The sequence below is a fragment of the Cimex lectularius genome, unplaced genomic scaffold, assembly GCF_000648675.2.
Source record: "Cimex lectularius strain Harlan isolate CLEC.00 unplaced genomic scaffold, Clec_2.1 scaffold146, whole genome shotgun sequence".
NCBI classification, from domain to species: Eukaryota; Metazoa; Arthropoda; class Insecta; order Hemiptera; family Cimicidae; genus Cimex; species Cimex lectularius.
This window is the reverse complement of record NW_019392741.1, coordinates 1,217,585-1,231,433: the sequence shown is the minus strand read 5'-3', so window position 1 is coordinate 1,231,433 and position 13,849 is coordinate 1,217,585. Positions and strand designations below refer to the sequence as shown.

Sequence of the window (13,849 nt, the reverse complement as noted above, 5' to 3'; positions counted from 1 at the left end):
TGGGCTCACCAAAAATAAAAAGAGAAGTGAACGAACTGAGGTGGCAGATACAGTAAATAAAGAATCACCTCCAAAACTGGTAAACACAGTGATATACCTATAAAGAGGCACAAAGGGCAGGGATATACTGGTCACTGGTATCTGAGAACAAACACAAAATGGATAAATCCAATGACGACCACATTTGCAGGTTATGCAATGAGGAGGAAAAACTGCCACTCATAATAAATTTAAATGTGAAGCCCCCAATGATGACATAACCTAGGATATCAAGAAGATCCGGGGAAATAATTGTAGCAATGACAGACTTATTACTTCTTAAGAGAAGGATCGATTCAATTGAACTTGACTAAAGAACTAGAAAAAGTACAGAAGCCAGTGCTTGGGGAATACAAAAACCCAAGCTTCCTAGTATGCATCATCATCTTCAATGGAATGACAGTTGATGAGTTGTTTTGTAAGTATAAAAAGTTATATGCCCGTTATAAATAAAGTTTAGTATTAATAATTCTTACCCTTGTTCTTTTGAATGACTTGGTGGTTTATCCTGCTGCGGCGGTGCCATGGTATAACAAGCACCGGGTCCATAGCCGGTGGGTCCGCCAGCTCCCGGGTAGCCGCTTGTCGGATAGCCGCAGGAGTAGCCGGGAGGCCCTGGGTAGCCAGTGTATCCGACACCGTTTGTTCCGTATTCTGCTCCGCTGATGTAGCTGGCGTGGGGGCTCATGCTAGAGTATCCTGGATGATACAAGTCCGTTAGTTCCGATCCGTTACATTCGTCTTTCAAACTTACCGTTCACATCCCTGTATGTATCGATGTAATGAGGATGCGACGAGTCGGGGGTGGATTCTCTCGAATAGGGAAAAACGCGTCCGCCTCCGCCCCTAAAAACGCACCATCTAAGTAACAACAACACATAAAAGCCTAGTGTCAGAAAGAGAGAGCACTGAAAATCTGGAGCAAGTGAACTTCAGTCCAACTTGGCTCTGCTTATAATTCAAAACAAAGCAAAAAACCTCTATTTACCGATTGACGGAAAGGTCGAGTGTTTGCCCCTGGGGGCTTGTTGGCACTTGTGGGCTGGCAGTGATGTGCGGGCTGGTCGCTGCTTGCGGGCTTCCTCTCGACCCGTTGTATCCGTGTGGACTCAAGCTGTTCCCACCATATCCACCGGTCTAGAAAATAAAAATAAAACAGATATATTTTACATTTGGTGAAAATGTAAAATATATTTTGAGAACTGACCTGAGGGCTTGTCGAAGTTACGCTGGACGTCGACAGATCCATGACGGATCCACCGGCGGGCGAGCCGGGCTCCACAGGTTTCAGGCCCGCTGGCATGCATTTGACCGATAGGTTGATCGCCGATCCTGCAGGTGAAAACCCCGCAGGCACTGTACCATTGGCGGTGGCTTCGTACTGATACATTGGTCTGTCGGAGATATTTTAATAATTATTTCCGTTAAAACTGAAAACTTAAAGTACAATAAATTCAAATTTTAGAGAACACCCTTCACCCTAACTCTCTCATATCATTTGCTAATAAAAATAACGTTTCTTATTGATATATAGAAGAGGGCATGGCAATTTAACAATACAGTGACAATTCATCGGTAAGACCAAGGTGGATGATGAAAGTAGCTTGGATAGAATTTGAGTTAGAGAACGAAATTGCGGTATTAGAACGTAGAGGTAGGTCAGAAGTATGAATGATGTAACATGATGTGGGACCAAGAATGCCGCTTGCACTGTCTGGCTTCCGAGGCTTCGTTGCCGCACCTCTGAAGCAGCGGTCGGTTAGATAGGATTTAAGGATAAAGTTAATAAGGGTGGGTACAACAAAGCGTTGAAGGTAATAAAAATGTTCTATATTGTTCAAATCAAGCATTACCTTGGATATATGGGTTGCTCATTGTGTTCCGACTCTGTGGTTTGTTCTTGCTTCATGATGACTTGCATGTGCTGTTCGTATCCCGCCTGGTCGGTGTATTCCGTGCCCGGGTACCTCTGGTTGCATTCGTATCGGTCGTAGCCGGAACCGGGGTCGTACGGCCTATGGCCGGACACTTCGTACGTCCGTCCCATTTCTGAGTATCCCGTCCCCGAGTAACCCCTATACAATTCGTCGTCGTAGTTTCTCTGCAGCCTAGAGTCCTCCAGGACGGAAGGCCCGTACGGAGGCGGGGGGATGTGCGGCGGGACGGGCGGGGGTGGGACCGGCAGGTGCGAACTGGTCATATGAGGTCCTCCCATCGTGTCCATGCTCGAAGAAGAGTTGGAATCGTGGCTCATGTAGTTATCGTATTGCCTTGCCGGAGGGGAGGGTTCCGTTTTGGCGCAGCACTCGCTTTTCAGCTTACCGCCCTTGTCGGTTTCTTCCTGGTGGAGGATTTTGGTCGGTTTGAGCGTCGGCTGTTTGTAAAAAGGAGGCGTGCTGTAATCCGGTCTAGGCAGATCCCCCGGCGTCGGGTAATAGCACGGCTTCATTTCGACTGGCGGCGACATGGTCGGCATCTGTGGCTTGGTGAACCCGACCACGAGTCCTCCGCATTCGGCGTTCACTGAAACATTAAAAAACGACGGGTTAGACCGAATCCAAGGCAGACCGTCTCGCGAAGCAGTCACGTACTTGCGTGCTGTGCTTTGTGCCGTGCTTCGCGGCTCGCTTGTTTGTTGGCGGCCGCGACCGGGCACCCGCTCAGGCTCCTGTGTGTGTTCCTGTTGGACGAGACGTGACCTCGCCCGTTACAACCGGGAGTCGGGCACTTGAGGATCGTCTCGTGCATAGCCAGTACTGGGACAGTAGAGAGGCATAAGTGAGTGTGTCAGGGGGGAAATTATATTTGCAGACAAGAGAAAGATAGAGGTTGTGAAAAGATAGAGGAGAGCACGCGGCCATCCCTCTCCTGTCCCAAGATTGGCTCGTTGCACTGTGGAGACCTGAGTGGGCGACCGTAGCGGGCTCACCTCTACCCTTCGGCACTCACTCACACACACATGCAGACTGTTCACATACAAGTCACTTCACCAAATCACACTCGAGGCTGACCCACTAAGACTTACACAATATATCGATTTTTCATTTTTACATATATTTCTTTCACGTTACCTCCACAGTTATATTGGGGTATTATTTGTTTTAACTAATTATTAACTGTTTTTTAGAAGAGTTTATTAATTGTTTCTGTAAGAATTAATTAGCTAAGCCATGCGCACTTACTTTCAGGCGTTACTTTATCCTTTCGCGGACAGCCTGATAAACTAAGAAGAAAAAGAAAACATTAGTTTGCAAAAAAGACCATTAGCAATTAAAACGTTTGGTTAAATATATTTTTACATAAATCATGCATGCTTTTTGAATTATTTTAATAAAAAATTATGACTAGTGAGTTTTATTTATAATAGATGAAATATTCCAACACAATATTAGTAATAATTGAAAAAAAATTACCTTCTATGGTGCGAGTACAATCCTGTAACGTGTCCTTCTCCGTTGCAACCGGGCGCAGGGCACTTACTCCCCTCTGTCAGAAAAACAAAAACAAATCTCAGTCATACGTTCAATACAATTTGATATAACAAAATCGTAATGGCTATGAAATCCTAATTGGAGATAAGTTGGTTCTACATGCGGGCCGCTGGCGCACCTGGCCTGATGTATAGTCAACTTTAAGTGTCATTACCAAGGCACCATCTGCCCGCACAAGTAGAGACACTTAACTGCACTTGACCGCCATCTTGTGGGTACCCATTAGTGGTACGCCGACGAAGCCCTTCTAATAATTACATATTAATATAAACCGTCGGCAGATTTATCTGCGCGTAATCCTTTCAAGATTCTGGAGGGCGGATGACGGTGATTTATAAGGGCGCATTTGGTTACGCTAATAAGCCGTTTGAGGGAAACATGTGTACCGCTGTAATATGCGACGAAGAGCCTTCTGACTCAGATGTCATTACTATCTCGGACCCCTCGTCACTAACTCGTACCCTTAACGATTTAAGCAAACGTTTCGCTAATTCCATAAGCGCAGATGCCAACGCCATAGTTGTAAGGAGGGTAGACGAGAAATATCATCCTGTTAAGGTCAATATTGCTCAAATCTACCCTGGGAAACTTCCGTCCTCGTCGAACTCAAGTGTTTCAACTCATTATAACTTGACGATTCTCTAAAAACGATGTAAATATGAAGATTATTTTACTTATAAAGAATACCAATTCAGTTTGATGGATAATTTCTTTGTCACTCATGTAATTCCATGGACTAATTGCATTGACGTGTGCATAGATGGTCCAAAAGCATTGACTGGCCAAACGATCAGAGATTACTAAAAATAAAAAATAAATCGAAGGATTGCAGCAGCAGTAATTGTGTACTCCATTTGGCTATTCCATGAAACAAAATACTAGCCTCTTTTAAGAAAGTCAATGGGGACGAGCATGTTCAAATTATTAATTAAATCGAGTCGCGGTCATTGAAGTCAAAACTTTTCACAATGTGACGACATCATTCCATGCTTCTCCATACGGAGAGGCTGTCTCGTGGGAAAGCACTTTCACAATTACAGGAATTTCTGGAATCTGTTTACGGACCATGCCAAATTGGCCAACGTTTTCCATGATACGGCAAGTATCACAATTTTCGATGCTAATTACAAAGTTCGCGCCTTCAAAAGAAAAGTCCAGTTTTGGGTGAATCTGTTGAGAAGGAAGGGATAGAGTGTTTTCCTGTGTTAAATGATTTTTTAAAAGAAAACAATCTGGACTTGAGAAATATATGAAATATGTGAACACCTTCTTGGTTTGGAGATGTCCTTTGTGCTTTGTCCTTTGTCCTTTGTGGAGATGTCCTACTTACCAACACCTCGAGATACTATGCTGCAAGACCATAAATGGGTGGTCAAACCGTTTAGAGTTTCAACAAAGCCAACATTCCTTCATGTAAATAGGAATGTTTCGTTCAGTTCGCTTCCTCATGATGACGATGCAATTTAACTAGAACCCTTGAACTGTTTTGAAATATTTTCGCACAAATCACACACACACTGAGCTTTTTAGATATTCTAGTTCCAAAGGCTATTTGACCTTCACCTGTTCGGAGAATTGTAGAATTTGAGTATACTGGGTCGTGGAGCTTCATCCGAAAGCTGTTCTTCATTTGATTTCAGGAATCTCCTCATCGGAAGGTTGACCGATTATCAATTCCTACTCGGCGATTTCATAGCTAGTAGGTGATGGAGAAACTGCATGATTCCTCATTTAAACTAATTTCAGTCACGGATCCAAATTTAAGTAAATAACGGATCAATGAGAATGACAGAAATGGGTGTTGAACTATGAATGAACTATGTACACGACATTGGAAAAATCAACAGATTGACATATTTAAGCTTTTTACAGAAGCAGCAGTTCCCGGTTTCAGCAATGAAATTTCCAGGAAACCGATTGACCGTCCCGTCTAGTCCCGTCCGTCTAACTTACCTCACCTATTTTGCTTACTCGTGCAAAAATAAACGCAGAATGAATAAAAAAAAAGTTTTCAGTACTCATTGTTATTAGTTTTTAACCTTATTTAATCATTCTTCTTTACTAGTAGGTATTCATTTTTTTTATTGTCTTCTTGTAGGTATGTGAAGAAGAAGAAAGTTGGAACTGAATCGGTCTTCAAGGAAAAAAAATTAAATATGTCAATCTGTAGACATATTTAAAGTTGATTTGCTCTGATGAAGACCTTAAAATAGGTCGAAAGCTTGGCATTAGCGACTAAATTTTATTTCTTCTTTTTCAAGATCATACATTGATCCGGAGTGTTCGTACCATGTAATTTGAACGTTTCCGATCATTTTGGTCCGCCTAGCTTAGCTTTCTCTTGTGTGTTAGGCGCAGTTCGGCTTCCTGGCCTGGAGATGTCGAAACGAGTTATTGGTTTATTTGTGAAACCGAAACTTTAAAGTTTGAGTGTTGTCTACGATCCAATGAATTTTCGTTTTATATAAAAATAAGAGAAAGTTGGATGGAAAATCAAATCTAATGCAAGCGTGAAATTCAAATGATTTTCCGGTGGAAAGGGCTGCAGTCTGCTTTAATTGTTAGACAGTGATGTCGGTTATTTCCAGACTGGCAAACTATGTCGAAAATTCAACTTCTAAATAGCCTCGTCCTTGAAACTCCATGAATCAAGTAGTATCAATAGCCTAGTCGGCAAACTTCACGCTAAGTCCCCCCTGCCCCGAATAGTTTAATACAGTTGGCGTAAGAGACTTAAACGGCGATCCACCTTCGCCTAGGTAGCAGCAGTAAATAGGACGCGGCTAATTAAGTGGGCCCGGGTGGTCCCAGATGCGGCGGAAGGCCACTATTTCACCGGCGGCCGGCCAGGGCTTTAAACTCCAATAAGGAAACTAGTCGACCCCTCATCATAACGTAATTCCCTCGGACATCTTATAAGCATTAGAGCTTCGCCGGTTCCCTTCTAAATCTTTTACACCGGGGTTCGCCTTCTTGCATGACAATGCCCCCAAAGGCGGCGAGGGCGGGGATGAGCCTTTAATGCCTCCCCTTCTTAAACCACTTCCTCCAACCCCCGACCAGAAAACATAGAGACGAGGGGAATTTTAAATATACCCAACACCCCTTGAGTTCTTATGAAGTCATTAGATAACTAAGTCTACAGACAAACAAATCGCTTCCTCCTTAAAGAATCCGATCTTGATAAGCATTTTACTTCAACTTATAGCATATTTTTCCCATGAAGGTAATAAATAATCAGTATAAGAAAGTAAAATTAATGACGGTCATCGAAGATCAAACGACAGCGGAAAAATCGTAGGACTTTTCAGACATATGGATAATTAACCGCACTTGAATGACTTACAGCATAACAGTAAGTGATGTTGTAATCTTTGAGAGACTCAGGAATTTTCTGATTTCAGTATTAGAAATGTCGACTACTTTTTCACTCACGAACACTACAGATATGTATGACCTTGAAGAAGAAAGCAAATTCAGTCAAGCTTTCGGCCTATTGTAAGGTCATCATCAGAGCAAAAGGATGTTAAATCTACAGATTGACATATTTAAGTATTTTACAGGCGATTTCAGATTTCCTTGAAACCCGACTTACTCCCAGCATTGCCAACGACTGTAACAGCTGTAACTGTAACTAGGTTACAGTCCTTGGCAATGTTGGGACTGTGTCGGGTTTTAAGGAAATCTGAAATCGCCTGTAAAAAACTTAAATATGTCAATCTGTAGATTTAAGATTGTTTTGCCCTGATGATGACCATAAAATGATCGAAACATAGCGGTAACAATTGATTTTGCTTTCTCCTTCAAGACTATACCTTGATCCGTATTGTTCGTGAGTCTCAGGAATGTTAAAAACTGATCAATTCAATATTACAGTCCACGAAACGTGATTTATAATATATGTACTGCAATTACAACCTAAAGAATATTTAAATTCTCCATCAGCCAATTGTACCGATTCTTTTTACAACCAGGTATTATTAATGAGAATGATTCTAGCTCTTACCCGCCTTGGAGAGGAACCTGGGCAACAGGACAAAATGCATTGAAATACAAATCTTACGGCTGATCGTGGTATTTTCTGGTTTTATGAGTTCAACGTTCTCCCGCCCGACCCTGGATGTATTAATTGTAAGAGAGATTGTTCACCACGTAAATTTGCCAAATTTTTTAAATAAAACGATATTCATTCGTTCTCTTGCTTTCTCTCTCTCGCTCTCTTTCTCTCTCTCACTTTCTTTCTCAATGAATTTTCTTTTTAATTATAAGAGAGGTTGTTTGCGACCTAAATTTGCGAGAATTTTTAAATAGAACGATATTCGTTCATTTTTTTCCTCTCTCTCGCTCTCTCACTCTCCCTTTCTCTTTATTTTTAATCCTGTCTCTCTCTCTCTCACTCTCACTCTTTTTCTCAATTTCTCTTCTTGTCTCTCTCACTTTCTCCCTATTTTTTTTCTCTCTCGCTCTTTGAGATTTTCTTGTTAATTGTAAAACAGGTTGTTTGCGACCTAAATTTACGACGTTATTAAAATACAACGATTTTTATTTATTCATTCTTTTGTTCTCTCGCTCACTACCTCTCTCTATCTTTCACTCTTTGTCTCTCTCTCGTTCAACTTTTTCTTCTCTCGTTATTTAAATATTTATATTTATAATTACCCAATAATTTACAGTAATAATTTATATTTTTAAAGATTACGATTAGTTTTATTTCAGTCTTTTTAACTGAATATATAATGTACTTTCAATTAATTGAGGTTTTTAGTTGAGATAAAAAAGTCAGTGTCACGAGCGGGATTCGAACCCACGATCTTCGGCTAGATACGCCGCTGCTCTACCACTTGAGCTGTCGTTACCTCGATCCACTCGGACACTAACTTCTCATCTCAACCCCACCTTTTGAATTTTCCTTCCTTTTTGCCATTTTTCAAATGTCGGGTAATCTATTTCATTCTCGGCGAGAAATGAAATGGCCACGGAGAGCTTTAGTGAAGATGTACTTTATTTAACTTATTAAATTCACTAGATGTCGTGGTCCGGTTGACCAATTAATATCTTTCAATTAATTAGGTTTTTAGTTGAGATAAAAAAGTCAGTGTCACGTGCGGGTTTCGAACCCACGACCTTCGGCTAAATACGCCACTGCTCTACCACTTGAGCTATCGTGATCCACTCGGACACACTAACTTCCCATCTCAACCGCACCAGTTGAATTTTCCCTCCTTTTTGCCATTTTTCAAATGTCGTGTAATCTATTTGATTCTAGGCGACAAATGAAATGGCCACGAAGAGCTTTAGTGAAGGTATACTTAATTTTTACTTATTAAATTCGAGATGACGATAGCTCAAGTGGTATAGTAGCGGCGTATCTAGCCGAAGGTCGTGGGTTCGAATCCCGCTCGTGACACTGACTTTTTTATCTCAACTAAAAACCTTAATTAATTGAAAGATATTAATTGGTTAAGCGGACTACGAAAACTAATGAATATAAAAAGTACTTTTGAAATGAACAATAAGGCCAAGACTGTGTGGATGTATGACCTTTTAAACTTTTATTGCGTTTTTTCGGGACTTGAAAAGAAAGGATTTTCATCTTATGTATGTTTCAAGTAATGTCGATTTTCATTTGAGACTAGTTTTCACAGTTTGCGCGCAGCCGTGTTCCCATCGGCAACAACGTTTCGTCCGCAGTTTTCAGGAGGGAGCGGATCGTTTCCCGTCGTACCTGGAGCGGAGGGAATAGGAAGTAAGAAAGGGAAGTCGGGACTCCTAAGTATATTTCCTCTAACTTTTCCTCCCTCGAGAGGGTCCCCGGCCTACGTGAGCTCGTTATCATTGTTAATTACCCATTTCCTCAGATTTACAGAGGGAGGCCTGATCAGATCCGCCGGGCTTATCCACAATTCACCCTCATATCTTAATTATACCATTGTCGCCCTTCTCATTCCTATTCAGGGACGATTCCTGGCATCTGCCTCTTCTCACTTCTTTATTTTATAATGAGAGAAACTGTCTCTTTAACTCTGTTCAAATAAAAAATTTAAATCCGTTTTATCAGTTGTGTTCAACAACCGTGTCGGATTTATCACGATTATGCACGCACTGTAGAAAATCTATTTTAAACTATCCCCTATTGTTTATCAAATTAAAATAATAAAATGAAATAAACTATCAATTAAGGATTTATCTCGTAGAACAGCTGAATAATTGTACTGTTACTTTCAACGATACAAATCTTCAATTTCCCTTTTACAGGAAACAGTGCGAAGTTCAGGAGATATCGCTCCCAGTTTTATCTTGTTTTAAAATATGATATAGGCAATGCAATAATTACCAGGTAGAAAATTTATAGCTTTGGGTATTTATAATAAAAGTCAAATATTTAGTGGTAAATTTTTTCAATTGAATGTATTAACCTCAGCAACATATGCTTTGGTTACTTTTTAAGCACAAATGAGGATCTTCTTTAGCTCCGTTAAAATTTTTATATTAGGCAATTGTCTTAAAATAAAAGTTATAGAAATACAAGGTGGTTGTTTGTAAGTCCAGTGTAAAAGTGAAAAGACATTTTTTAAATATTGTAATAATTAAAATTTTGCATAAAAAGTTTACATCACTCAGAAGTAAACTTTATGTTGTTTAGTTCCGTTAAAATTTCTATATTTAGGCTATCGTCTTAGAAAAAAGTTATTATAGAAATTCGGAAATCGTGAGATGCGGTCTGGTGTGATGTAGGTTTCTGAAAAACATTTTCTTTATCGTGCCAACGTTTCGATCTTTATTAAAATCATCTTCAGGGCACAAAGTGTGTGTTTTCTGCGTAATTGTGCCATTCTTGCGTGTCGTGTTGAGAGTGCCAGTGAGAAATTCTCTGTAAAAAAAAATTCTCACTGGCACTCTAAAATGTATTAAAAAAAAAGTCAAATAAATAAATAAATAAATTTTTTTCAATATTCTAATAATTAAAATTTTGCAACGCAAGCTTACATCGCGCAGAAGGCATGTTTGTTTTGTTTAGGTTCCGTTAAAATGTTTATATTTTGGCTAAAATCTTAAGATGAAAGTTATTATCTAAATACAATCTGGTTGGTTTGTAGGTACAGCGTAAAAATAAATAGAAATTTTTTCAATATTCTAATAATCAACATTTTGCTAATAAGTTTACATCTAGCAGACGTAAACTTTGCTTTGTTTAGTTCAATTAAAATTTCTATATTTTGGCTATTGTCTTAAAATAAAAGTTATTATAGAAATACAATGTGGTTGGTTTGTAAGTCCAGCGTAAAAATAAATAGAAATTTTTTCAATATTCTAATAATCAAAATTTTGCTAATAAGTTTACATCTAGCAGAAGTAAACTTTATTTTGTTTAGTTCCGTTAAAATTTCTATATTTAGGCTATTGTGTTAAAATAAAAGTTATTATAGAAATACAATGTGGTTGGTTTGTAAGTCCAGCGTAAAAATAAATAGAAATTGTTTCAATATTTTAATAATTAAAATTCTATTATTAATTATCAAGAGCTTTATTTGTTTGTGAATTATTGTTGGGAAAGTAATATGCCAGGGAGAAATAGAGACATACTGATTACAATTTCTTTAAAAATATAATTTAGTATTAACCCCTTTCGGGCAGGAAGGCGTCACGGTTTTAAGATTTAAAATGAACGCTTTCAGTGCTAATTGAACACTATTTCATTTGTCAAATAAAAACAACCTCTTTAACCCTTTCCCCTCCGAAACAAACTAGCCTCCCTCGCACCGAGATGTCCATAAATAAAAGATAACCGAATTAGCCCACCCCCGGAGCCTCTACAGATTTTTACGGCGCCGGTTAATTCCAACCCTTCCTTTAGAGAAGTAACATTAACGGGAGGGGGTTTAACATCGTCGTAGAAAAACAAGTGGGGGACTGTAAACATTCTTCGGATCGGAAAAATCCCTGTGGAAGACGGCCCAGAGGTTTTCCCGTGTCGTTCCAATAGGAAACTTATAACGTTTTCAACGGATAATTTGAAACTGTTATTATGGCCGAACTCGAGGATCCATTGTTTTAACAATTTCTCTCCCCCGTAAACGATGAGGGGCGAGTATATTGTTTTCAAACTGCGGTTTCGACGAGAACGGAATTGTTTATGAATTATGGAATGTTATCGATATCGTTGATGAATGAGAGTTCGGGTTTATTTTACGGCGGCTGTCGATTAATAAAGGGATGCAGTGCGGTTGAATGAGGAACAAAGAGAGTTTACCTTTGCCGATGCTGTTCGGGGAGAGCGGCCTCTCTTTTGAAGGCGGTGACATCGAACTGCTGACAGCAGCAACGCTCACAACCCCTTCTCTCGCGACGTCTTGTATAGCGGTCGCTGCTCTGCTTCCAGCTCCGGCCGGTTGCAGGATGGTGTAATGCTTCGACATCGGGCCTTCGGGCGATTCCACTCTCTTCGTCGTCGTCACTTGAACCGCTTCGGGTTCTTCTTTTATCCTCTTCTCCTCGACTCGCGGAGGGGCGGGTTCGGCCGGGGGCGGCAGCGTACCCGGGTAACCTACGAACGTCGCTCCCGCCGGGTACGGGCCCAACAGCTCCATCATCTTTTCCTTCTGCTCCGAAATCGGTTTAAAAGCGGACGGGATGTACTTCTTGTCTTCTTTGTCTTCTTTTTTCTTCTTAATATCTTTTTTATCGTCGTCTTCTTGTCCGGGGTCGGACATATCGATTTCCAGCTCGTTGGACGAGTCGTCGACGAGTTCGTTAAAATCCGGTTCGTATCTGGAAAATTTTTCTTGTTTCACTTTACTCACTTGAGTCTGAATAGACGCGCATTCGTTTTCTATCTTGAGCAGATGTTCTAATTCGTTATTATCCTTCGCGGGCTTCTTGTCTTCAGTTTTCACTTCGACCTCGTTCATGACCCCTTCTTCAGTTTTTATTATTGTTGAATTTTTGTTTATGTCCGTTTTATGCTTTCCTTCTTGGGGCCCTCTCAGAGTGATGACGTCTTTGAGACAGCAGCCGTCCGAGCCTCCGAGGGACTTTTTCTTCTCTTCGAACAGGTTTTCGAAAGCCGGCGATTCGTCCTGATCCCTGTAGTTGTTTTCCCTCGCGGGCCAACTCCCGGACAAAGATTTCAGTGCGGCTTCCGTTTCCCGGATCAGCGTTTCGTCGTCCTGTTCCTCGGGTAGGCTTGGATTCGGTTTTGAAGATTTTTTCGCCGGGCTCCTCGATGGCGATACGGCGATCAGCGTCCGCTTCTTCTGAGGCAGTGATCGCTGACAATCGTCCATTTCACTGTCTCCGGCGATCTCCTCTTTCTTTCTTCTCCTTTTCGCTCCTGACTCTTCTTCTTCCTTTTTCTGCAGCTTCTTGGTCAAGAGGTCGGCTATCTTCGGCTTGTTCTCATTCTTGTGTCTTCCCCCGACCATTTGACCACCACCTCCGGACGATCTGCAACAAATCGTATCAATCACTCAGAATGCGTCCGTGAAAAATACAAGAGGGTGGAGTAATTTTTTTTTCAGCTTTTGTGGGAGTAAATTCTTTCTTAATCTAACAAGTCAGTAAAACAAATCGCTCTAATATCACATCGTGCCCGGAAGGAGAGAAGTCTACAAATTACGGTATAATAAAAGCTAAAATTATACCTGCGGGTACGTAACAGGATTACAAGTGTACTGGCATTTGTCTCTCAACGACTGTGGAGGGTTAAAAACAAGGGAAGCCGAATGGCTATGTAGTAATGCTCGACATCAGTCAGCCGTTTTCGCCCTTTAGCTCTCCCTTCCCCGAGCCCCTTCCCTACCTCAAACGACCCTTTTTCGGACTCGCACTAATTCCAGATCGTTCGTGAAAGGTGTGCAATAACTCAGATTGTCGTGTCGTGCGTGAGGGGACCCCAGGATACAGTAATTAAAATCCGAGACTTGATCCGCCGACAAATGTGTGTCTACACGCTAGCCCGTGCCATGCACCCCCTTCCTTCCCGGAACGTTCTCCTTGCTATGAAACTTTGTACTGACTTTTATAATCAATCCACATATATATTAGTTTCTCATGACTATTTTGTATTTTCTTTACACAACGCACGGATTAAGGTTTTTTTTCTTATAGTGATGAGTAAGCCTCCTCTCGGGTCCTTTTCTTCGTTTTATTTTCGTTTTCTTCGCATTCTTTAGATGACGTCGTTATTTGGGCTCCTGTGACTGTACGCTGTCTTGATACGACGAGTCCCCACATCGTCCTGGGCTTGTCTTGTTCTTGAACTTTTCTGTTGCTCTGGTCAAGGCACGCAAAAGTCGAAGTTTCCAAGCACAATTTGACAC

At 40.9% G+C, this 13,849-nt stretch overlaps 1 protein-coding gene across 3 annotated transcripts in view; it reads right to left on the bottom strand.

Annotated features, from left to right (window-relative positions):
- LOC106669907 overlaps positions 1–13,849 on the bottom strand; it is a 258,515-nt gene that overhangs the window by 14,386 nt on the left and 230,280 nt on the right. The window contains exons 5-13 of one of the 3 annotated variants that reach the window (XM_024227088.1): positions 11,782–12,974; positions 3,453–3,525; positions 3,222–3,262; positions 2,631–2,795; positions 1,893–2,562; positions 1,247–1,433; positions 1,028–1,176; positions 794–885; positions 516–738 (exon numbers count right to left, since the gene is read on the bottom strand). In XM_024227088.1, coding sequence (XP_024082856.1) covers positions 516–738; positions 794–885; positions 1,028–1,176; positions 1,247–1,433; positions 1,893–2,562; positions 2,631–2,795; positions 3,222–3,262; positions 3,453–3,525; positions 11,782–12,974 — 2,793 coding nt within the window. Of the gene's footprint in view, positions 1–515; positions 739–793; positions 901–1,027; positions 1,177–1,246; positions 1,434–1,892; positions 2,563–2,630; positions 2,796–3,221; positions 3,263–3,452; positions 3,526–11,781; positions 12,975–13,849 lie in introns of all 3 variants that reach the window. The other 2 variants (XM_024227089.1, XM_014399759.2) reach the window with 2 other exon arrangements.